General features: G+C 45.8%; 1 protein-coding gene and 1 long non-coding RNA gene across 13 annotated transcripts in view; one reads left to right on the forward strand and one right to left on the reverse strand.

Moving 5' to 3' along the window:
- The window catches only part of PALM2AKAP2 (PALM2 and AKAP2 fusion), a 399,047-nt gene that overhangs the window by 8,658 nt on the left and 365,702 nt on the right, over nucleotides 1–24,687 (reverse strand). For 8 of the 12 annotated variants that reach the window (XM_036239052.1, XM_016129975.2, XM_016129983.2 and 5 more), the window contains 3 exons: nucleotides 21,968–24,380; nucleotides 8,027–8,205; nucleotides 2,609–2,647 (listed from right to left, as the gene is read on the reverse strand). In XM_036239052.1, the coding sequence (XP_036094945.1) occupies nucleotides 2,609–2,647; nucleotides 8,027–8,205; nucleotides 21,968–24,380 (2,631 nt within the window). The remainder of the gene's footprint in view (nucleotides 1–2,608; nucleotides 2,648–8,026; nucleotides 8,206–21,967; nucleotides 24,381–24,687) is intronic. The other 4 variants (XM_016129979.2, XM_036239053.1, XM_016129984.2 and 1 more) reach the window with 2 other exon arrangements.
- LOC118615033 lies at nucleotides 13,172–17,215 on the forward strand. Its single transcript, XR_004956287.1, has 2 exons — nucleotides 13,172–13,435; nucleotides 16,822–17,215. It is a non-coding gene; the product is annotated as an uncharacterized LOC118615033 (long non-coding RNA).

A 24,687-nucleotide genomic window follows, 5' to 3' on the forward strand; every position in this document is an offset into this window, starting at 1 on the left:
GAAGGGTGTGAACGTAACGGGCAGTGGTGGGAGCCCAGGCATAAGCAAATGCTGGGGTCCATCTCGGCCTGAGTCTCTGCACCTCTGACAAATGCGTGAACTTCTCAGAGTTTCGGTGTGCTTCCTTCCTTCTGGGAAGTGTTCCCCAGTCCTCCCAGCAGGGTCAGCTGGACCTGACATGTAGGAGACAAGTCATGTCTCCTGCATAAACGATTATCATTAAGCGCATAAGCCATGCCATACAGCGTTTCGTGTGTAAGCATATCACTGTCACTCGATATCTAAGAATAAGAAATCGGTAGGAAAGAAGCGTGCTTCCAAATCTGGTAAAGTTATAAATACAGGATCACCTGGTCAGTGCACGGTAATATGGTACCGAGAAGCAGTGCTGGGCCAGAATTTTAATTCCTGAGCTTTATTTGCAGTTCTGTCCTTGGGGTATGCTGCTGTTGTTCATGGCATCCTGAGCCTCAACTTTCTTTATCCGTCAAATGAACACAGCACCACCTGCTCTACTTCACAGGCTTTCTCAGGAGACAATGCAGGCTCTGAAGTCCAGGCAGGTCTAGGTTTAAATCCTAGTGATGATGTGACCTTGGGAAAGGTTACCCCTGTGTCTCACTCAGTCCCTTTACACGTAAGATTGGAATAATACAAACTGCAGTACAGAGTTGGCCTGAGGAATAAATGAGGCAACACATGGAATGCATTTAGCACAGTGTCTAGTATATTCTCAAACAATAATTATGTCTGTCATCAGGTGACAGGGCTTTATAAACTATCAAGTGGTATTCAAACACAAGGCGTTTTTATAAGGAACTCTACGATGTGTAAAACGGTCATCTGTTCGCCTTGCAGATTAGAGATACAAATTGGAAAGTGTACCTAAAATCTAAAAATACATCTAAGGTTCTGAAAACCACTATTAGACATCGAGAAAGGTACATGGAATGATATTCTCCATATTCATTTTATCCCTCATGGAACAAAATTACTGATAATCATCAGCTTAGATCTATGGTTAACTATAATTACTTTGCTAAATAGAAAGATTTTCAAAATATCTTGTGCTACAGGTTAGTGCAACCAATTTGAAGAATAATTTGTAATATGTAGTGACTGCAAAGATATGTAAGCCCTATAACTAGTATAACTAGTACTTCTTACTTCTTGATACTTAAGAGAAATTCGCCAATAAGTGCTCAAAGAAATATGTATAATAACATTCACTGAAGCATTATTTGTAATGAAAATAATGTTTTGTTTTGTTTTGTTTTTTAGAAAAAAGGAAACACCCTACATATTCCCTTCACTAGGAGGATGAATAAACAGTGACATGTTCATTCGATGGAATACTATAATAAGTGACCTAGAGTTATAAGTATCAACATGGACACATTGAAAAACAGTGCAGGCAAAATAAAGCAAAGAGTGGAACATACTACAATGCATTATCTACAGAAAGTTCTAAAACATGCAAAACCAGAACACACTGTTTACGTATATAAAGGCTTGTAGTACGAAAACATGCATGAAATTGATGAACACCGAACTCAAGGACAGTTACCTCTCAGAAGAGAGAGAAATGAGAACTGGGAGAAGTAACTGGGAGGGCTTGAATCGTGTTTACGGTATCAATTTCCTTTTAAAACTGTAAGCAAATATCGTGAAACAATTAGGAATGGACAAAGCTGGATAGATGGGCTCTGTGGCTTCATCATGTCACGTTATTTGCAACACGTGAATGCCGGCTCCATGACATCAGGGACTTTGTTTCATGGATTGCTCTGTCCCCAGAACCTAGAGAAGGACCTGATTGATGCATAGTAGGTGCTCCAGAAAGTGTTAACCGAGCAAACGAGTAAATTGTTCTCTCTATAATTCTGTAAATTTGAAATAATTCTTTTAAAGTAAAAATATAATGTTAGAGAAATAAAAATGTATATGAAAAACGCTGTTTTTCTTGCAGCAAAAAATAAAATATATATATATATATGAAAAGAATAGGGGACGATGAAAAACATCGTGCTTTTTCCCAGCGCAGGCTTGTGAAATCCGTGTAAAAGGAAGTCGTAGGGGAAAGATGGGGACTTGGGAAGATTTGATACTTCAAGGAGCTTCAAAAACAAAAATATCGATTTAATCAGTTGGGTGAAAGGGGAGCTGGGATGGTTCAGGTTTGGAATAACTTATCCCAAAGCTATAGATAGTATGGCGCTCTTTAAACAAAAGACTCGGTCCTCTTAAGCTGCATTGTTTTCCACCAGGCCAGGGTGTGTTTGCTATCAGTGCCCGAAGAAACTAAAAAAGTCCGTGGGTTGTGTCCTCGAGTCCAAACCCCTTCCAGATCTATGAGCAGGGCAAGCTCTTCTCCAATCCCACCACACGGCACAGCACGGCACAGCACAGCGGGGTGTATCACTGCCGCGTGGACGCCAACATTTCAAAGCAGTGAGTGTCCCGCTTCGGAAAAGGCAGGGAAAAAAGAAACACGGAGATGAACTGTTTTCTTGCCCTTCTCATTCAACGCATCGGGAAATGGCAAACCACAACGGCATGCACCTGGGCCAGGCATGCAGGACGAGAAGACAAACAAGTTGAAAAGTACCTCGGAAGTCACCTTGCAAGACATTAACTTAGAGGTGTACTGGCAGAGAGGGAAAAGACCAGGGTTAGTACATGGTAGAGACACACTCGCGGAACACCCCCCAGCTGGGAACGGGCTCCAAACGGGGGGCAGATGGGAGGGAGGGAAGGAACAGCAGGCGACCACGACACGCCCACGCCGAGGCTCGCTTCGTCTGATATTAGTTTATTTAAAAGTCTGTATCTTGTGGAGCAAGTAGATACCCTAAGATTCTTTAACAAAAGTATCAGATAAGCCACACTTTGTTAATTCAAAATTTGTTGCTTCCATTTTCTGTGATTTGAATTAACAAGATCCACCCTTTACCGCCACCCAATACGCAACCAGCTGCCCACCTGCAAGGGCCCTGACAGCCATTTTGGATTTGCCAGAATCTAAAGGCATCTGTAGCCAAAGAGCCTTTCTCTTCCTGCAGGCTTCTCTGAACCCCAAAGCAGTCTGATGCCCTATTTATTGTCCCATGAAAAGGAGACCCTATCCACAGACAGAGGTTGCTTTGAATGCAAGGTTTGTGGAGGCGGCATCTCTAAAGCTGACTTAAGGATGGCATTGCATGGGAGAACCACGCCGCCTCACTCACCATTACTACCTTGGGTGCCTGGATAAGCTCCTGAGAGCCAGGTAATCAAATAGGAACTAAAATGATCCTTTAGTTCCCATAGGAGACTAAAAGTCACTGCAAGAAAAGCTTAGGAAAAAAGATGACCTGGTTATGGGAAATGAGATGGAAGGACCAACTTTGCACAGCCCCCTCCAGAATTGTGGTTATGACCTTGTGTTCACACTGCTTAGGACACTGGAGGTATGGTTGGTTTTTGGCATTGGTCACCGTACACTGGTTAGGTGGGATCATACGTCTGTGATCACTGACTGCTGCTTCTATGTAGCACTTAAAAATTATAGTTCTGTAACGATCAGACCGATGGCTAGGAGCAGATGCATCTGGAGCTCTCCTCTTCTTTGTACCTTCTTACGGTGAGAGTGAGAACCCGAGAGAAAGTTGGGCAGCACGAACACATCACTGATTGAGGCTGAGCTTCCGGTGGAGCCTGCGCTGTGGGGAACCAGAGGCAGACGGCTTCCTTCACCTACTCAACGAGCAGGGCCGCGACTCCCAGGAACGTGTGCCAGGAATTCTCAGACAAGCAGAAGCTGCAAGACCCCAGCTTTGACTTAACCCAGGAAAATCAACGAGGCCTTCTCTTAACCCAAGACGGGCAGGCATGGCTGAAAGCAACTATTCTCGGGCCAAGAGGGAGAACACAGGAAATCCCCACCAAGAGTAGACCCAGTGCTATAAGTGAGGGTGGGGCCGAATGCCCAGGAGGCTATAATTTGGACTCAGGCCAGCATCACTTCAATGGAGAAAGGAAGAGCAATCCACCAAGTTTAAAAGCATCACTGAATCAATAACCCATTCTCTTCCGAGCTCAGGTCAAGTTAGGGGAACAACTGGCCAGAAAAAACACTGTTGCCGAAATATCCTTCTTTTGCACGGCACTTATGAGTCATCAGTCCGTTTCGTGTTGCATGACAGACCAGAGATGGCATCAGGCCCAGATCAAGGGCTATTTCCACATTTCCAGATAAGAGAGACCCACACTGAGCGCAGGGCCGCTGCATCGGTGTGTGCAGTGCGTGTGACCTGCACAGAAACACCAGGCTGAGCGGACTGGTGAAGTCGAAGTGTGGTCTCCCTTCTGCAGTCACCAACTGCGTGGCTGGTGCAGGGCTGTGTCTTCACAGAGGAATAAAAGGTGCCTTTTTCTTATTCTCACAAAGGCTCTGTCTAGACTTGTAATCAGCCCAGGGTAAGGGGGTGGGGTGAGGACAGCAGCCTCGCTACTCCTCGAATTAGCCAAGGAGTCTATTGGTAAGTGGAACCTGGCCGAAGCCTGGAACATGGAGACTCTCACTGGTAACCACGCCCCGCAGGGCAGGAGAGCTGGCCCGGGTGGATGTGGACTGTGGGCAGCTGCTCAGGCTCTGAGCTGGCAACAAGCACAGGCGTGTGGAGAGAACTTTTTGAGAAAAGAGGCTTTTTCTGATTCTCTGTCACTGACTTTTTCGCCAATTGCAAAATGAGCAGAACACCCACAGACAATATCATATTACTGACCCAGTGACTCCTGGGCCGATGTTCCAAGAGTTCATAATTTAATTTTCTACTTTCTGTTGTTCTCTGAACGCTCATCTCATTTCCAGCAGGAGAGAGGGCCAGTTCGGGAACAGGAAAGACCACCAAAGTCTGTACTGTGTTCCCCGCATCAGCCCCTGGCAGGGATCCCATGAGCCAGAGGCCTCCCTGCCTATTCTGCATATGATTTTTTTTTATGAAGTGGGAAAACGTAAGGCCCTGAGCTGGGGACAGGATGCCAGAGACCATCGCTGCTCTGGGGTCGGGGTGGCTGCACCTGTTTTGATGGCCAGGGTCAGTTTTTCTCAGGTAGGTTGGCAAAAGTTATTCATGAAAACTGCAGGCACAGCTTCATGTGGCTTCTCTATCTTCTCTTTCTTCTGTCCTTCATGCTCATGACTATTGTGTCTAATGTATCACTAGACATACATCCCAGTTACGCTACTTTGTTTTTAAGTCCCCATCTTCTCCTTAGGAAGCATAGCCAAGAAGAATTGTTTTCATTCAATTCAGAAAGAGCTGGTTACTTCCCATGGGCAAACACATGGTTTGGTCCTGATCATGTGTGAAAAACTCATAAGTGCCATCAAGCGATTTTTGGAAGGAACATTGGCAGATGAACCCACCAATAATATGGGCGCCAGGGTGACACTGGATCCAGGTAAGCCATGTGAGGTTCTTAGAGGGTGGAGAATCTAAGAAGCCACAGTTTGCCCAGAGAATAGCGTATGTGAATGGAACAAGGACAGAACTATAGCTTCCAGGGGCAGAGAAGCCAATTATACAACTGAGCCACTGAGCAATCCATCTGATCCCTACTATTATCCTTCTGGGATAAGAGACAATTAAAGAAGGGGCCACAGATCAGCTATGAAAACCAACGAAGTCTTATTCATTCCTACAGGCAAACTTCTACATGTTTTCCAGTGACAGATGCAGGTACAATAGGGAAGAGCCCCGAAATCAGGAAAGGTAAACATGGGGTGACAGGTGGCTCTGATCATGTATTTGTTTTAGAAACAACCTGAGTGTGCTTTTTCCAGATTTGGTTCTCTTAAAAGGGATATATGGTGGATTGAATTTTCAACAGAAACAAACTTGCTTCTCTTATAATGTCAATAACGGTACAAAACACTTGGCCTTGAATTCGTGATCTGGGGATATTAATAGCTTGATTAGTTAGTAGGTTTCTTCCTTATAAGAATGTTTATTTACTTGAGAAAATTAGAGACAGGAGGCTGCCACTTCATTGCTTAAGCGAAGGGTAATCGGTATATTGAAATGCTGACTCGGAGCAGCCCAAAACAAAAGGGAAATCCAACCCGGTCGGCATTCGCCAGGTGGCTGCCCCGAGTGTCAGAATTTAAAAGAAAGAGGCTTCCAGCCTCTGCCTAAGAAACGAGTAAGAGCGGACTCTGAATTTCTGTGTGCAACATTTTCCTCCGACATCTGTACTTCCACACAAAAGGAAATACGAGAGACATGCAGAGGGTGCTAAGCAAACACCCACACGGTTCGGTTCCATTGGCTCTTCCCCTCCACACCAGAATGCGAGGGGTCCCTTCAGCCAATGTCCACCAAAGCTGCTGATGTACGGTGTGGAATCACTGGGGAGATAAGAAACAAGACACTTCTAGGGCCAGGCTTCAAAATGGTCACAGACGCCAGAAAACACCTAAAGGTAAACCCCACATTTTAAGTGGTGACGCCAAGAAGGGCAGCTAAAGGGACTTGGGATAGGAAAAGTCCTATGGGCTCAGGAAGGAGCTCCAGCAGGGGAGAAGTCTGTAGCAGTCTCCGAGGGCCGGGCTCCATGCCACTGTGAGACAGGGGAGCAACCCAGAGACACTCCAGCCTAACAGAGCAGTGGAGTCAGGCAGGATCCCAAGCAGTTTCGGTGCAGACGCAGAGGGGGAACCTGAGAGATGCCGAAGAGCCTTCGGGTCGCTACAGAGAAGTTTGCTTTTGTCTTCCCTTTACCCCAATATTTTTAAAGCAATATCGAGTGCCTGGCTTCAAGTCCGGAAATCCTTTCACTTAGCCAACAGGAATATGAATGGCAGTAAGTCAGCCTGGAAATTCCTACTGCGAGCCCCACAGCATTCAAGTTTAAGGTGATAAAGAAGGTATCATTCAAACTAGGGCATTTTTAAGAGTAAAAGGATGTTTTTAATTATGATGCCATGACAACAGGCATAGCCAGGACCGTACCAGGTGAACTGGGCGGTCTCCTCAGCCAACCAAGCTATCTGGGACCCAGGTGTAACCGGGTGGGGGGATCACCTCAATAAGTGCGAAGTGGCCGAGGCCAGCAGACCCCGAGGAGGTTGATGTGGACCCCTGAGATGTATCCCAGGTTCCTGGCCGTGGAACAACTGCTCTTAAGTCTCTTACTAGAGAAAGAAACCACAGAGCAGATGACTTCCTTCATGGTCAATGTGAGCATCACGTGCAAAGTTCTCAGGGTTGGGCGGAGCAGGGTAGCCCTGTGGTTTTTGAATGTCACTTCAAATGGCTCTCTCCTGCCAAACTGTACATATGGCTTGGTAATGGCCCCAAATGCACTTAGTTTTTTTTAGCACCGTGTAACATTTATAAAGATTGCCCAGAGTACGTTGAAGGAATAGCATTGTCACAGTTCCCTAGAGCAGGGGTCCTCAACTTCTGGGCCACGGACTGGTATTGGTACTGTGGACTGTTAGGAACTGGGCTGCACAGGAGGTGAGCGGCGGGTGAGTGAGCGAAGTTTCATTTATATTTGCAGCCGCTCCCCAGCGCTAGCATCATCGCCTCAGCTCCACCTCAGATCATCAAGCATTAGATTCCCATAGAAAAACTGGTCCCTGGTGCCCAAAATGTTGGGGAGCATTGCCCTGGAGAAATAAAATCTACAGAGCAGGCCGACGATGGTAGAAATCAGCTCCCTGATGCCTGGGATGATTTCAGAATCTTTATGTCCTTCTTCCTGACCTGCAATGGCGTCTTTATACACATCAATCTTCTCATGCAGTAACCCTGGGCTCAAATTACACTTGACAGCAGAAAGACCTGCTCCTTGCATGATCAATGTTTTTGAGAACAGAGACAAACATTCAACCCCAATTCCAGGCATGTGAAACCACACATTTGAAAATCAGTTTTGGAACCACGATTCTGGCAGACAATTGCATACACATCATGCCTGAACCGGAATATACCGACGTTCGCCCTCGAAGTGAAAGAGGAAAGGAGGAGAAACTTACACTACTATCATCCATTCTCTCGCGCCTTTTAGATTTGTGTGTCTCATAGTCTTCCATGAGGGTCTGCATCAGATTCTTGGGCCGCTGGGATCCGGCAGCCTCTTCAGGGGCTAACTCAGGCTGCGAGCTGGGGCCTTCAGCTGTGGGGGATGGAGGAGGTCTGACTTTCTCTATTTTCCCTGAAACAATATGAAGAGAACACCCTTTCTAAGCTTGTCTGCTCATGACTGCTTTCGGAAATAAGAGAAAACCGGCAAAAAAAAAAAAAAAAAAAAAAGTAACTTCCGAAACAGAGAGTGGTACCAGAACAATGGTTAAGTGCAGGTCATTTTATCACAGGGATCAAAGCACTTGTGGATAATGTCATAAACTCATCCAACGAGGACCTCGAGGAAACCAGTGCTAAAAAGTCAGACCAAAGAAGCTTGTCGGGTGCTCTGCAAATATGTTAGACAGGCAGATAGAAGATGCTGGCTCCAGTTGTATTAGGCATATGTGTTCTATCACAGATCACAGAATTAGACTGTCAGAGGAGGTGGCGCCTTTGAACCTTAGAGACTCACTTCTTACAGTGGAGGAAAACTGTTCTATGAAGAGAAGAGTGTGCTGAGGTCACTGGAAGCCAGTGAGGGGACCCGGGTCTCATGGTTTCCTCACTAGGTTCTTTCTTCTCTCTCAAAGGCCACCATCTATCACCTGACCTGCCCAGGCTTTTGGCATGAACATCAAGTGTTATAAAACCTTTGAATGAGAACTAGGTTTGTTCTTCTTACATGGGGCCGTTTACCTTACCTGCCAATGTCCTGAAGGCATTTGGGTTTGAGGCTCCTCCCCAATCCCCCCCACCACCCCAAACATTGCAGAATGAATGCCAACAAAGGCAGCTTTGGTGTTATAGAAAAAGTGTGCCCTAGGCTTGCACAAGGTGAGATTTTTAGCTTCGGTCATGACGTACAGTGATTCTCAGATAAGGAGATCAGGTCAGTGGTGGCCGGGGTGTGGTGACTCTAGGCACTTCTGCATCCCTCTATCTGGGGCAGTGCCTGCCTCTGACTTCTAGCCTATCAAGGAATGGGGTTTATTGCCCGAGAGCCCCAAACACACCTCTGAGAAATTTCTTTAGGGGCAATGGTCATGATTTTTCCAACTATGCTCTCGTGGGAGACAAAAGATCTACGAACAAGGAACATGGAAAAACACGCAATTCAAACCCAAAGTTTAGCAACTGCAGAGGGGAGAATAAAGCCTCATCTGACCCCTTCCCGTCCCAAGCTGAAGGTGACTCGTCTAGCTTTCCTCATCTTACTCCCCAGACTTTTAACTTGGCAACTGCCTAATGCAGCTGGACTCACTAGTGAAGTCGAGGGTCCACGTCCCCCTGTGGGCGGCCACGGCTCCTTTCCGGGCACAGCAGCTCCTTTTGGCGGGAGCTGGAAACCCCCCTGGAATTCAGGAAACTCAGGTTTTAATTTCTGCTCCTCCGTGAACTAGCTCAGTGGTTGGCAACAGGCAATCACTTAATGTTTCCACCTTAACCTTGGGCCAATCACTTACGCTGTCTGAGCTTCGACTTCCCTGGTTACTGAATGAGAATTCTCGAACAGGCTGTCTTCGAGGTCCCTTCTAACTCGGACATTTTGCTGTTCCACCAAATGCCTTTGGTAAGAAGAACCACTTTACTTATTAAAACGAAAAGCATATTGCTATCCCATGTGGCAATTAGGTGGGAAGTTCTTTTGAATACGCAGAACAGGGCCCTCCATCTGCGAGAGCCACCATTACATCAGCAACTTAGGGAAACTCATTGCCTGGAGCTAAATTACTCAGCTCATTAAAAAAAAAATGTCTTTTGAATATTGATAGTAGGGTAAAAAATATTTCAAAATCCCCATATTTGCCAACGGTGATTTCTATTTTTTATTAACAACCTCATACCTCAAGTAATCTCCCCTCTGCATACTTAATATATATATCTCTCTAAAATTTCAGATTGACTTTTTAAATGAAGGTTTGAAGAACAATACAGCACAGGGTTGAGCATGCAAGGTCCTGGAACCAGCCTGCTTGGGTTTGAATCCACTACTTAGCAGACAAATAATCTTAGGCGAGTTACTTCCTGTTTTTCTATCTCAATTCCCTCATCTGTAAGATGGTTATGATTATAGAGATACTTATCTCATACAATTGGTATAAGGACTGAGTTAATATTTATAAAGTTAATCTTTAGAAAAGCAAGCATCTAACTTATCTAGTTACTATTTATTTGGAATTCCAAAGAATAATATGTCTATAGAATGAGAATGAGCAATTCCATGGGTATTCTGCATAAGATTTTTGTAATTCTTCTAGAACTAGAAATGAACACCAAATTGACGAGGCTAGTCCATCATTATTTTCCAACTGACCTCTCAAGTGTCCAAATCATCTCCTACCAGTTAGTTACTCCTCCAGCATTAAACTTCTAGAAAGCATAGTGTGTATTCCCTGCCTATGCCCCCCGCTTTCACACATGCTGCAGTAGGTCCCCTGCTCCATAGCACTTCGTTCATACTTCTGTGAAAGCCTTTTTCACACACTGCTTTGTATCATATCTGGATGTTTAAGCTTCTCTTTTTAATAAAGCTGTAAAGTCATCTGAGGATAGGGACCATTCCACTCATCTATGAACCCCTTAGTTCATTTGGATATAGACTCCATTAAGGCAGGACCTTGTCTGTCCTGGTCACTGTCGGATCCCAGCACCCACTTTGGTATTTGGCACAAAGTAGGAGCTCGAGTTTGTTGAATGAAGCAGTAAGTATATTATGAAATACACATATCAGCCACTTATTGAATACTTGTGAATTGGAATAAAATTCCCAACAGAGAATCTGAGGAAAAGAGCTTAGTCTTCACCAACGCGCATGAAATAAAACAATCTTGGTCCCCAGAACTGCAGACTCAATCAATGGCTTTGTAGTCATAACGAGCACATTTATATGGCATTTCATTTACAGGCTTCACATCATTTGATCCTGACAACAACCTTGGGACGCAGTCAGCACGGATGTCACGACATCTGTGAACAGTTTTGATTACAGAGGCGCAGAGGTTAATGCAAGCCCAAGTTTACATTAGCTAGTCACAAACAGTCACAGCGAGGTCTGGTCTGGAACCCGAATGTGTTGATGATGGCTCAAAATTTTATGGTGGGATATAGGCTGAGAGGGAAGTGTAAAGAGCATGAAGGGTTAATACAGAGCCGTGGTCAACCATGAAACATTACAGACATTTCCTGGTTATTTCTTCGTATTTTATGCAGCAAAACAACCCATCCCTGGAGCAAGTTTCACTGTTTACAGGCACTAGAGGTCGCATGAGAGACAGGAAAGAAAGCCTGGCCTAGCAGGTCTAGAGCAGCTGCTTCCATAGAGGGGGTGGCTGAGAGGTTCGGGGAGGAACAGGGGGTTTCAGATAACCAAGCCCCCCGCTGAGCCTCAGGAGAAGCTGTCACGTGCCCCATCCCTGGACTTCTGGCCATCAGTCCAGTCGGTATCAGGAAAGTCAGCTTGGTCGGGCTTCTCTGCTGGGCCCTGCAATCTCCAACCAGCCTCCTTGCTGCCCCCCTCCCCTGGTGTGGTTCAAACCAGGCACTGGCATTCTGGGCGTCATATCGGGAATCACACAGACTGCCGAAAAGCTGAGGCGGGGCCTGTTCCACACACGAGGTTTTCCTCAGAAGTCTCGTTTGCAAACAGTGGTCCTCAGAATTAGGATATTGAAAAGACTTCTAATGATCCTCCCCCAGTGGTGGGCACTAATTGTAAATAATCAGAAGCCTTTGGAATCACGAATGTGATGTGAACTGTCTGTGCCACAATCCTGGAAAGTCTCTCTCGTCCTTGTCTCCAGCCTTGTAAGCCCCCTTGAAATTACTTGGATACACCCTGTGAGAATCACCCCAAAATGGTGCTCATCTGTGGAGCTCATTGGCATGCATCTGACCCAGCACTTCCCCAGTACCCCCAGGTTCCACCCCCACCTGCCTCATCCGAACTTGCTCCCATACGTGTTGATTCACCTGGTGAATGACTGAAGAGCTGATGACAGCTGAAAGTGACCTCTATTTCTGATGATGAACATTCTGCCGTCTAGTTTCTCACCTGGCTGCACACGCTACAAAACAACTCTCTAGAAGGACTCCTCCAGTCCCTGGGAAATGACGTGAACAGAGAATGCAATGCAGACCTCGGGGCACACCAGAATTTTTTTTCTTTTAAGGATTATTAGCTGTGCTAATAATAAGAGAAGTAAGAGAGCCGCTTGCTTTAACTGTCATGGACTAGGCAGGCCCAGAGGCCTTTCCATCTCATCAGGCGGCACACACCCAGGAGAGCTGATGAGCTGACACTTCCCCAAGGCCTTAGAAAAGCACCGGTCACATCTGTGACAGTGGCACTCACAGGCTGTAGCACCGTGAGGCAGACGAAGGAGCAGAGCATATTGCTCCAAATCAGTAAATATTGTTTCCCATCATAAGTGGAAGAGAAAACTGGGATACGTGGATTTATGTTTCCCATTTATTTATTATAAATAATTAAACCAGTTTCTGGGCCAGAGAAAGCAAGCCATGCTTTGGCTGCATTTCTGGATTTTCCGAGCAAGATGGATTTCCCTTGGGGCATCTGTGATGACAGGCTGTGCTGCCCGGGGCAGAGACAAAAAAAATCTGCAATTCCTCCCACCCAAGGGAACCTAGGCGAGGGCTGCAAATCCTCAGAACACAGCTGTTGCCATCCATGACAGCCCAAACCCTCCTTCCGGGGAAACGGGACCCAACTCTAAAAAGCCAAGAATGTGGCTTCCACAAGTTTAGAAAATTAATTTGGTTAAACATTGTGATTTCGATGACTATTACATGCCATGTACATAGTGTCTGATGTCTTAAATGAAAGCTCCTTTGTTTCTACTTTTTTTTTTTTTTCAAAAGAAAAGAAAAAGCCAGCACCCACTGCTATTTAAAAACCAAACCAAATCGAAGAAAGACGCCCACCAGGTGACACGCCTTGGCCCAGACCCCCTTTCAAGGGCCTTTCTTCACTGGCACCGGGGGGAGGTTCAAACATCAAAAACAACTCACCAGTCACTGAAATGAGCTCAGAAAGAAATGAGCTCATACTTGCATTTTCAATTTCCTCCCAGTACGAGGGAATATCCTGCTGTCAGACCCAGAGTGTAAGGGCTTGTGCAGAGCGCAGCTGTGACCCGCACACCAAGAGCTGGTCCCTAGTCCTTTCATCTCCCCTGAAGGCCCAAGGCGGAGAGAATGCGAGGATAAGAATCTTCAGATTCTAAGCCCAGCTCAGATACGAGAAACACTCCTGCCTGGCGAAATAAGTCTGAAGAACAGCCAAATATTATTACGTAAAGGTAAGCTGGGGTGTTGATATTGGGCCATTCCCTATGAACAAAAACTACAAGATGAAAACTCGAGAAGGAAAGAGCTCTGCTTCTCCAGCGGAAGCTCAGCTTAAGATCAAAACAAAGGAGACATTTCATGGAAACATTAAGGATGGAAAATCATGCTAAACAGCAATTCCCTTACAAGATCTTTTTGTGAAACACACTTGTACCAACATGGTGGGCTTGGCTGTGTGACGCTTACTCCCTCCAAAAAAAAAAAGGGGGGGGGGAACTATTTTTATGGTAATACTTGTAATTTTATTGTTACCCAATACACTTAATGATGGGCTTTGTTTTTATGAATCACAGCTGACTATCAAAAGCTAATTCCTGAACTCAGATTTTGTAGGAGAAACTAATTCTAAGGAAACAACTATGGGGGGTGGGGAACCCCACTAGAAAGCAATTTTATAATGGATGGTCTGCATTTATTTCTGGGTCACAAAAGCCATGGAAGAGCAACGCGTAATTCTGATAATGTTTCCTAGGCCTTTTCTTAAAACATATCACTAACTGTAATAATTCCTCTTGGGAGCCTTCTGGTTAGCAGACACTGTCCAAACCTACTGATGAGATTGGTACTATTTATTTTATTCTCATTTTACTGGCAAGGAGACTGAGGTTTACACAGCTAGCAAGCAGTTGGATTCAGGATATGAACTTTAGATATAATTCCAGAGAAGTGACTGTCACATTTAGGCCCATAATTTTCCTTGACCAGCTTTTTTATATAAGATATGAATTCACATTTGAGTAATGGAGAATAAAAGAAAGAGATGGGATAACTATGATGTCTGATGCATGCAAGTTTGGGGAAACCTCTGATGTTTACATTTAAGATCATTAGAAGTAAAATACCATTACTTAAAATATAAATGTATTCTTTGGCAATGTAATAATTGCCTATCCTGTACATCACCCCCCCCACCCCCCCACGACTCCTAGTTCCTTCACCCGTATAGCGGCAGCTTATTCACAAAGATCAAACGGATCTGAAATGCCATTCTCCTTAGGGAAGTACACAGCAAGTCACCATAGCTAGTAAAAGACACAGTCATATCCTGCCCTGAACTCCAGCGGTCACAGGGGACATCCTGCTCCCAGGCCTGGCTTCGATTAGCTCATATTTCTTACCAGGCATAGAGCAGAGAGCTTGCAAGAATTAGGTCCTTTGATTCATCTCTTCTTTCTCAGCCTCAAGACTAAATCTTTCTCTGCATGAGGTTGAGTATGATTTTTCAGAAGCCACTCTCCTAACATGGAGCGTGGAGCAGCCATACAGGGGTAAAGGACAAGCACCGAGGACATCATGTGGTCCTGTCCCCCAGTAATATAGGACTACCACTGTTAGCCAACCCAGGCACCTTGAATATATCAGAAGACCCAGCACAGGTAGCAGCGACAGCAGAACCTGCTTAGAGAACAGAATTAAACTCATGAGAAATGTGCCTTTCCCAAAGTTCCGCTTCCCAGGAGCCAGGACCATGGGGCTTGTCACTGAAGAAGGACTGGAGTGTGTATCTTCCCAGGCGTGAGTAAGGCTGACAGCTTTCACCAAGGCAGCTGCCCTTTACAAACTATTGAAGGGAATGTCCAAAGAGAACTCTGACTTCCGTCATTTGTCAAGTCCTGATTTCATTACACACTTTCACCCCCTTGCAAACACTGCTTCTTAGCAATTCTTTCCCAAATGGCATGTGTTTTAAAACGAGCATATTCACTGGGTTCAGATAAATAAAAGACAGGGTGATTCTGGTCCATGGGAGCAAAAGAGAACAGCAGAGAGCAGTCATGGTGGCCAGTGACCACCAGAAGACTAATTTAGTTGACTTTGACCTCAGTCTGCCATATGCATTCAGTTAATAGAGTGAATGCTTACTCCTGCTCGTCCTTAAATTAAGAAATTGGTCCCTTGTTTGAGTGCCCAGTTCCTTCAAAGATTTCAGGGAATGAGCCTGTGTCTGGAGTGGATTGCTGAGCTGCTTCCTGGAAAATGAACTTTCGGAAAGAACTCAGAAAGGCTCACAAGCTGGTGTGGGCTATGCCAGCCCCTCCGCCACCTGCTCAGATCTTTGGGCAGCACCAGTAACTTTGCCTAATGTAATTTGGAGCCTTAGCTGAAGTTCTGAAAGCACAAAGGAACCATTCTGGGTCACTAGGGTGGCACTGTTTCATGACCTCTTGGAGCAAGGTCATCCACTCCAGGCCATTGCGAGTAGAGGACTCTCGAGGTACAGTAGCTCCAAAAAGGAGGTGCAGAAAGGATCCCCAAAAATGCAAGGGTTGGGCCTAAGACTGGAAGATGGCAGAAGGAGACTGAGCTCAGTCACTGCAGGTTGAGAGAGGAACCGTTACTATACACTTCATAACCCTCAGGGCAGAGGGCAAGAAAAGGCACAGAACGAATATGAACTTTGGAGTCAAATGAGCCCAAGTTTGAACCTGGCTCTGCCACTTCCTAGTTGAGTGATCTCAGGCAAGTTACTTAATCTCTCTGGACTCTGGTATTAATTTTTTGAAAACGAAATAATATGACAGGCCCACAATCCCTTATGCACAACTCCAAAATCCAGAAAAAGCCCTGAAAGCCAAGTTTTGTCCTAACTTATTTGGTGGCAAACCCCCAGTGAATTGGCATAAGGCTCTTCTTAGTCTCTACCTATCCTGCTTAATATAACTAACTCTTTCTAAGTTTTACAGCAGAAATATAATTTGACGACAGGGTGTTGCCTAGACCCTGCCCGGGTGTGTTAAATAATATATGCATGTATAATATATATATAATGTCATTAATAATAAATGTGTATTATTAAATAATAAGTAATAGTATATACACTCAATGGCTTTTCTAAAATCAGAAACACTGAATATATCTGGCCTCAAGGGTTTGGATAATTTGGATTACATCTCAGAAGCCTGTTGTGAGGATTAAATGAGGAAATGTGTGTGAAACAACTAGTAAAGCACATAGCTTCAAGGGCTTGCTAAGTCGGGGCGACCATGATTAGTCTCGTGTCACCAGAGAACGCTCAGGAAATGCAACAGCAGACAAAAACCTCTGTAGGATGCTCCGCATCAAGCTCTAGTACCTTCACACAGCCAGCTGCACGGTCTGTGCCTCCGGCAGGAAAGAGAGGCGCTGCCTCTTCCCGAAGGACAGCCCGCTCTCACCTGGGCCTGTGACGGGACCCCTCCCATCAGCTCCCCACCTCAGGTCCTTCTCCTGTGGAGCAACAAGAGCAACTCAAGAGAGACGTGTCCTCGTCCGGCTCTAATTTAGCATAGAACAAGCCACCAAGCTCTGCTTCATGAATGCTATGCTGACATAAATATATATATTTTTTTCTGTCTAGGATGTTTCCTTGTGATATATTTGAAGATAAGAAATGGCGAAAGAAAAAAGACCCAGTCAATAATCTTTATAGTAATGATCACCTCATGTGCATCTTGATTCAAACTGACAACAGAAGTCAAAACTCCTTAGAAATTTTCTTTTTGTAATATGTATAACTATCACCTCTTTCAACGTATTAAAAGACATGAACAGACACTTTACATTATGGGTCTCGATAGCCACACCTTCTCCTTTACTATTCTCCACAATATCCCGGTGGGCAAATTATCTGGCTTGGTAGATGAATTCAACACCTGGCATGACAACGGAAACTATTTCAAAAAAAACTAAACAAATTACCTAACAGTTTCTCTGTCACGCCTAGAACTTGGAAGTGAAACCAGGATATCTAATAATAGACAACAGGCACTAAAGTAAGAATTGTCTGCTGACACCCCTTCATATGAAAAGACATTTGAAAAGGCCTACGTTGTTACTTCCATAAAACATTTGGGTTTTCCTCGCAAATTCACTCCTCAAGGGCGTCGTACAGCAGTGTGTGGGTTACGCCTTCATATCAAGCGTGTACACCTGCCGAAACGCTGCCTTTATTTTTTGCGTCTAAGTACCAGCAATAGAAGGTGCACACATGCTCGTTCTTGGGGGTGTGACCTCTCACATAACTCTCAAGTCACCCGTCAAGGTGGCGGCATGCCTCCAGAAGAGCTTGTACAGAGGAAGAGCTCAACAGATGCTGGTGGAATTAACTCATTAAAGAAGAAAGCAGTAGAGTCATCGATTCATGGATGAAGGCGGGGCAGCTTGGAAAAGTGTGGAGATAATTACCCCCTCGAGAATCCTTGCTGGCTCCCCACTCACCGCAGGATAAAGTTTAAAATCTAAAACCTTTAACATGGTCTATGTAGCTCTTCGTTGGCTGGCTCCGATCAACTTCGTTTTGTTTTAAATCGCTTCCTTTAACTCACCCCAACCTTATGTAAACACCTCAAATGTGTCACGTTCTCTATTCCTTTTGGGTTTCCATAGGTGCCCTTCCTTCTGGCTGGAACAGCCTCCTGCACCCTTTCAATCCAACCTTTCCTTCAGTTCAAAGCCTGGATGGTAGTTTCCCAAGAAAGGAAGACTTTGCCCTTCCTCGCTCTGCGCTGCCATAGGTCTCCATGCCTCTCCGTCATGAAACCGCCACCTCTGTGTGATGTTTCTCTTACTGAACTGTAAGTTCTCCAAGGGCAGGGACGGTATCCTGCCTTGTTCATCTGGTTAGGAACAAATGCCACAAACCCTATTTACATGGAACTGCTTCCTTGAAAATTCACAGAAATAAAATTTCTGGATAATTTTGCTGAATAACTGGTCTTTGAAAATAACCGTATCTTTTATAAAATAGGAACCCTAACATTCTCCATCTTTGAGAGATAGGAAAACCTAAAGCCAAAATAAACATCTTTTGGACACTTGAGGTGTGGCTAGGGAGAATAGATCTCTCTTTCCTATTAATCTTGGCTCTCAGTGGATTTTGCTTGCCTAAAAGTTTTAGGATTCCAGCATGATTTTCACCAGAGGAGAAGTTTAAAAATCATATTTTTCATCACCTAATATCAAGCTGTCAATCTGAATCACCCAACAAACCAGCTGAAACACCTCTACTGGCATGCAACGTGGAGTAGCGTAGTAGGAACTTAGCCACTTCTCCATTCACAAAACTAAAGTTGGAGCCAGCAGTTCCGACCCCGGCCGTGAATCATTCAGTTTGGCTGCTCAGAATGATGTGTCAGCCTCTTCTCTGATCACGAACTTGGAGGCAGGCTGGACAACCAATACCCTAAATGTTTCCAGGCACGGACATTGAGAAAATTATATTTTGCATTCAGTTTCTTTCAATCCACATTGTAATGCTGGGAGGCCCTGTCACCTACTAAATATTCCAGAGATAAATGCGTCATTATCGTGACTGTGTTCAGAGTAAGGACCAGACAGGAGCAGTGCACAGACCTTAATGGATGAATTACTATCTTCTTAAAGGGGTGGAAATCAATCCTAGAGGGATGGGATATGTGAGAGGAAGTTAGCATTAGTGTAGAGGGAAGTGCTAAGAAAATCGAGGCTGGGCTGCTGGGATGCCGAGGGCTACCATAAGGATACAGTCTTACTTTAAGCCCGGTGGGGAAGCCCGACAGACCACAGTAGATCAGGGAACTAGGGGGAAAGTGTTGAAATTTTGTCTTTATTTTTGTCCATGTGCTAAAAGGAAATTGTGGGGGAGGGGGACAATATGGTAAGAAGTTCGATTAAGAGGTGAAGCGAGGAAAACTGAAAATACCCACTGAGCACATGAGCTTTAGAAAAGGTCCTATAATGAAATAACGTAAAGGGAGCAAGGTGGGCGGCGCCAGATGTACCTGACAAGAGAGCCGCGGTGCCTGCTTTCCACGTGAGCGGGAGCTAAACGCCTGAAGGACTTCGCTCCTTCTGACTGTGGGTCCTTTAGGGTCACTTCCTTGTGAAGCGGGTTTCCTAGACTGGGCTGAAATCAAGTGCCATAAAAACTTTTTCTGGGATACCACAGAGAATGCCCAGCTGACATCTCTGTGCCAAGCCAGACCACAACAAGAATTTAAAGTGAACTTGACAACTAAGGATCTTTTGGAAAAGCCAACCAGTGTCTATTAAGCACGGACAACAAAACCCCCTTCGAAGTTTTCTTTGCCTCAAACACTCCGCTGGCCACTGCCCTGTGACCTGAAGGAATTAAAAAACATAATCGAGAAAGTCGCCATGCTTTTCTTCTTCCTCTTCTCTCCTCTTTCCTTCCTGAACAAGTCAGTCCAAGACCGATTAGGTGGGGCTGAACAAGGTGACGTGTGCAGTAGGGTGGAGTGGGAGGAGCCGCAGTGGCCCGGAGTGGTGTCTGCAGCCAGAGCGGAGTGGGCGGGAAGAGTGGTGACCCAGCACGGTCAGCACTGGGTGTTGCAGGAAACCGGGAGACTGGTTACATGAAAGGGGAGGGGACTGGTCAAATAATAAATATATTGTCAAGACTGAGGTTTGAATGTGAAAGAGAAAATAAACACTGTGGTATTAGATTAGAATTAAAGATAGAGTGAGCTCATGGTTTTCAAGATAGGTAGGTAGATAGATAAGGTATATAGGAAGGAAGGAAAGAAGAAAGGAAGGAAGGGAGGAAGGGAGGGAGGGAGGGAGGAAATGTATATATTCTCTAACTCTGTCCATTGAGAGTGCCTGGGGCAGTGACAATACAATAGCAGTGAACAGACCGAACAACCAGATCTTGGTTTCTAAACACCATTCTCCAACAATTGGAACCAGTGCTCTTTGGAGAAATGGCTGATTTCAGCATTAGAAAATACAAGATGAGACTGCAACATCTCATGGTGCCAAAAAACGAGAACATGCCCAAAGAATAACAGGGACGTGTTAAAAGGACACTAAAGTGAGCTCGAAAGGGCTTCCCATGAGCTACATCTGAACAAATTAAGGATAAAAATAATAATAAAAACGGATTACAACTCACTGAATACAACAGGAATCCATGAGACCATACTGACAAAAATAGATCAATGGACAGATTTAAAGTTTGATGAGGAGTAGGCTAAAGGTTACATAGTACCAAAGTACCTCCCCACAAAATATTTATTAATCACAAAAGGAAATGGTAGCTTTACTGAGCAGAAACCTGGCAGACACTCCCTCAATAAAGTGATCAAAATCTCGTGAAAAAAGTTAACATCTGTCCCAGTAATAGAACGAGTTGACACCATGTACCACTATCTGATTGGATGCAGTGAGAAGATATCTATATATATATATATAGCATCAGTTCTGTGGTATTCCTACTGAAAGATGCAAAACTTGAATCTAATTGTGTGAAATCGCCAGACAAATTCAAACTGAGACATTCTATAAAACTGGTTTCGATGGAACATCATGTTGGCAATTTACTCAAATGGGTCAGGGGAAAAAAAAAAAGGTATTTATACTATATTTCGGAACTTTCTTTAGGTTGAGATTGTTTAAAAATTAAGAACAAAAAGTGTTACCTTGCATCATTGTAGATTTAGTGGAAGCCAAGTGTCAAGATGGGATTAAGATCTGCAGGGACCAACTTAAATACCAATAATTATGAGTAATACGTCTAAATTATCTCTGTTGAAGGAACAGTTTTTCCCCACAATCCAAGGTGGACCGATATTTTTTAAAATACAGAATCCCACATTTAGATTTGAGGATAATATCAAATTGCTACAAGAGTTTTCAAAAGCCGACTCTCACTGTCTGTACTTACCTCAGCATGGTCAATAAAAAACAGGTTCACGGACACGGTTGGACCACACTCTGAGCAGCGCCTCTCTAGGGTAGGACAGGTGGGTCTCCAATCACCATCAGACCCAAATGGGAAATAACAACTACTGGTCACGCTATTATCCATAATGGTAGCAACACTAATTACCGCTATAATTAACATCAGCCATCTGTACAAAGTATTCAAGAAAAGGACTGCCTAGGCAATGAGAGAGGATTAAAAACCTGCCTTTTCTTACTGTAGCTCAACTTCTCTGAATGCATCATTAGGACAGAAATGGATGATATCACCTCTGATTCCAGATTACTTGCTTTGTGGTGACTAAAACAAACCCATTTATACAGAAGAGGGACAAAAGCATCTTCTGTGGGTTAAACTGCAACACCATGACTACCATTGTTGGGAAGGGACACAGAATTCAGAAGGGTTAGTGGAGCACTTCCCCCATATCAGACAGGTTTGATTTTAACTGCAGACATTAAGGGTCAAGCTGCTGACTCCAACACAGCCCACACATGGGCCCCACACAGCCCCTCCCTCAGCCAAGAGGCAGCCCCTTCAAAAAGCAGAGGACAATTCTCTGTGCTGCACCAAGAGCAGAACCAGGAAGGAGCTATTGCATCCTCTGGGAAATGGCAAACACCATCCAGGCTCAGGGTTCTTCCAGAGGACACTCTGACACTCCCGTTGCATGTCTCCAAACATGGAAATCCTCACGGATTGTCCCCTGGACACTTATTCCAGCCACACACACAGGAGGCTCCACATAGAAACCTGTAAGCTAACATGAACTGATAGCATCTGTCTCTGGCACTTCACTTACCTGGAGCGGTTTTGAAGCACAGTGATCGGGAGGGCAACGATGAGGCGTTCTTTGCCCTGGAACTCTGGGTACTCTGCAAGACTTGTCTCTGCCTCTTGAGCTCCTCTTCCCTTTCCTGGGCTGCTCGGATCTCTTCTTCGATCATGGACAAAGTCCGCTGCTTCCTTGACCTCAGCTTGAAGGGCCCAACCATCACATCTGATTCTTGAGTGGCCAGGAGCGAGGCTGTGCTTCTCAGCTCAGCTGCCTCCGAGTACTTGCTGAAATAGCTCCCTTCCGGTCTGGTCTCCTCCATGTTTATTGGGCCGCTAGGCTGCACCGCGGGCAGTGGTGGGGAGGGCCCCTGTTCCCTGAGCGCCCTGCCTTCAGCGGGCAGGATCTTTGGTATTACATCCCTTTTCTCTTGAACAGGAGAGGATACTTGAGGTGGCTCAAACATGCTCTGAGGCTTCTCGGAGCTGGGGGCCCCAGTTCCCGCTTCCTGTAGTGTTGCCTCTGGCCTCTGCTGTTCTGCTGTACCCTTGCTGGTGTCAGACACAGCTCTATCCGCTTGCTCGGCTATGGCTTGTTGAATGGCATTCTGCACCAGGAGACCAGCCTGATATTCCAAGGGGTCGTCGACCGACGGAGAGTGTCCCAGTGTGGACGAAGGCGAATAGAAACCGTGATCACTAAATGACTTGGAGACACCTTCTCCTCGGCTTTCTGAGGGGTTGTCGGTTTGGGGAGTCTGAGGCAGGGAAAAATCAGCCAGTGAGTTTTCCTGGAGGGCATTGGCTGTCTCATTGGAGGCCCCGCTGTCACTGATGTTGTCCATGCTGAAATCATTGGACAGAGTCTCCAGGACAGTGGTGTCCTGGGACCTCACCGACAATTCATCCAGACCAGAGTCGAGCTCCTCTTGGGTCAAAGAGACATTGACTGACCTTGAAAACTGATCCAAAATCCCAGGGTCGTCATCCTTGACCACGGTGAGAACGGCCCGGGCACTCGTAAACTCTCCATCCTCCGCCCACAGTTTGGCTAAGGGCCCGCGTTTGGAGGGCTCGCTGTAAGGCCCCTCCCTCCCCTGAGGAGCTGCACCGCCCTGGCCTGCTCCGGGAGACTGGCTCTCCAGGGCGCAGTGGGCTCTCTGCCCCTTGGCTACCGACGAGCCACTGTCTTCGAGATGTCCTCCAACAGAAGCTGGTCTGGAGATGGTCAGTGGCTTGTCTGAGTTGAGTGACCCCAGAGGCCTGTAGAAGGGCTTGATAGAGAACAGCCGGGGGGTACTCTGGCCCTTGGCCGCTGTTTGCCTGGAATTCTCCATCAGCTGGAACTGTTTGCGGGCAGCAGAGAAATCTATCTGCTCTGTGACAACGTCCTCCTTTGCGTGTTCAGTCATGCTGGAAGGTTCCCGAGAGGATGCAGGGGCTGTGCAGAGCTGTGGTGGCGGCGGCTGCTGCTGCTGCTGCTGCTGCATCAGCAGCTGCTCCTGCTGCGCCCTCCTCTCCTTGCGCTCCTTGTATTTTTTGTGTGACTCCAGATGTTCCTCATCCAGCTGTTCCTCGATGGATTTTTCCTGGGGAGGATTCCACCATTTTGCTGCAATGCCGGGATTCTTTTTCACAGCCTGGCTCCGAATGAGTTCTCGCCTCTCCTTTTCCAGCTCCAGCATCTCTTCCGAAGGCCTCACTTTCCGGACACAGTACTGTTCCTTTGTATTCTCATCATCTTCGAAGAGCTTGGAGGGCTTCTTGTCCTCGTGGAAGGCACGCAGCTCGAACTTGGCTTCCTTCTTCAGAGTGGTGAGCGTGAATTCCCCATCTCGGGACGAACACCACGAGCTGGTGGAGGAGCTGGGGCTCACGGGTGCCTGCAGGCTGTCCCCCAGTAGATCCCTGGGCTGGTCAGGGGAGTGGCCGTTCACTCTTTCACCCTCTGCCATGGTGTCAGAGTTGCTTTTACTGAGCTCAATGTGAGGAGGCACCTGCCTGCCAGCTGCTCTCTCAGTGGGTTCCAGATGGGTGGCTGGGTGGGTAGGCGGACTTAGGCTACCCACCAGGATGGCTGCTCCAGGCTCCGGGGAGGATGTGCCGTTGTAAGTTCCGTCCACGGCAGAATCACAGCAGTTGGCCTCCAATACCTCGTCTAGATACCGGATCTCTCTGGCCACATCATTATCCAGAGATTCGTGGTGATCGGCGAGGAGGCCATTGTGGGGGGGCGAGTAAAAAGGGGAGGGGTGGTCCATGGAATGTGGAGTAGAGGTGATTCCGGGAACACTCTTACATTCTGCAACAGAGACCTCAATTTCCATGTTTTGGTGGTCTGGCGGAAGAGAGCTGATCGCAGGATCCAGGGCGTTGTTGGCACTACAATCGTCTCTCTCGCATTTTAGCCGAATATCATCCTCGGAAAGCTGGGGAGGCTTCTGGAAGAAAGAGGAAACAAAAGTTGGGGTTAGACACCACATCTGTTACCAACATGAACACTGAGAAATCAATGGATAACTAATTGGAAGAAAAATTGAAACAACAATGACAAGTCCTTTTGAACAGAGATTTCCCTCCTACTCAGATCATCTGAAGATATTACTCAAGTATCTTCTAAAGTGGAAGAGATACAGCAATTGTTCCAGAGTCTTCTAAAATATTCACAGCAAACTACTGCAGAAATGTAACAGGACTATTTGTGTGTCTCCAGCTGTAAAAAGAAGGTCCTTCCGTATGAATAAATCT

This window comes from Rousettus aegyptiacus, unplaced genomic scaffold (genome assembly GCF_014176215.1).
Source record: "Rousettus aegyptiacus isolate mRouAeg1 unplaced genomic scaffold, mRouAeg1.p scaffold_m13_p_3, whole genome shotgun sequence".
NCBI lineage: Eukaryota > Metazoa > Chordata > Mammalia > Chiroptera > Pteropodidae > Rousettus > Rousettus aegyptiacus.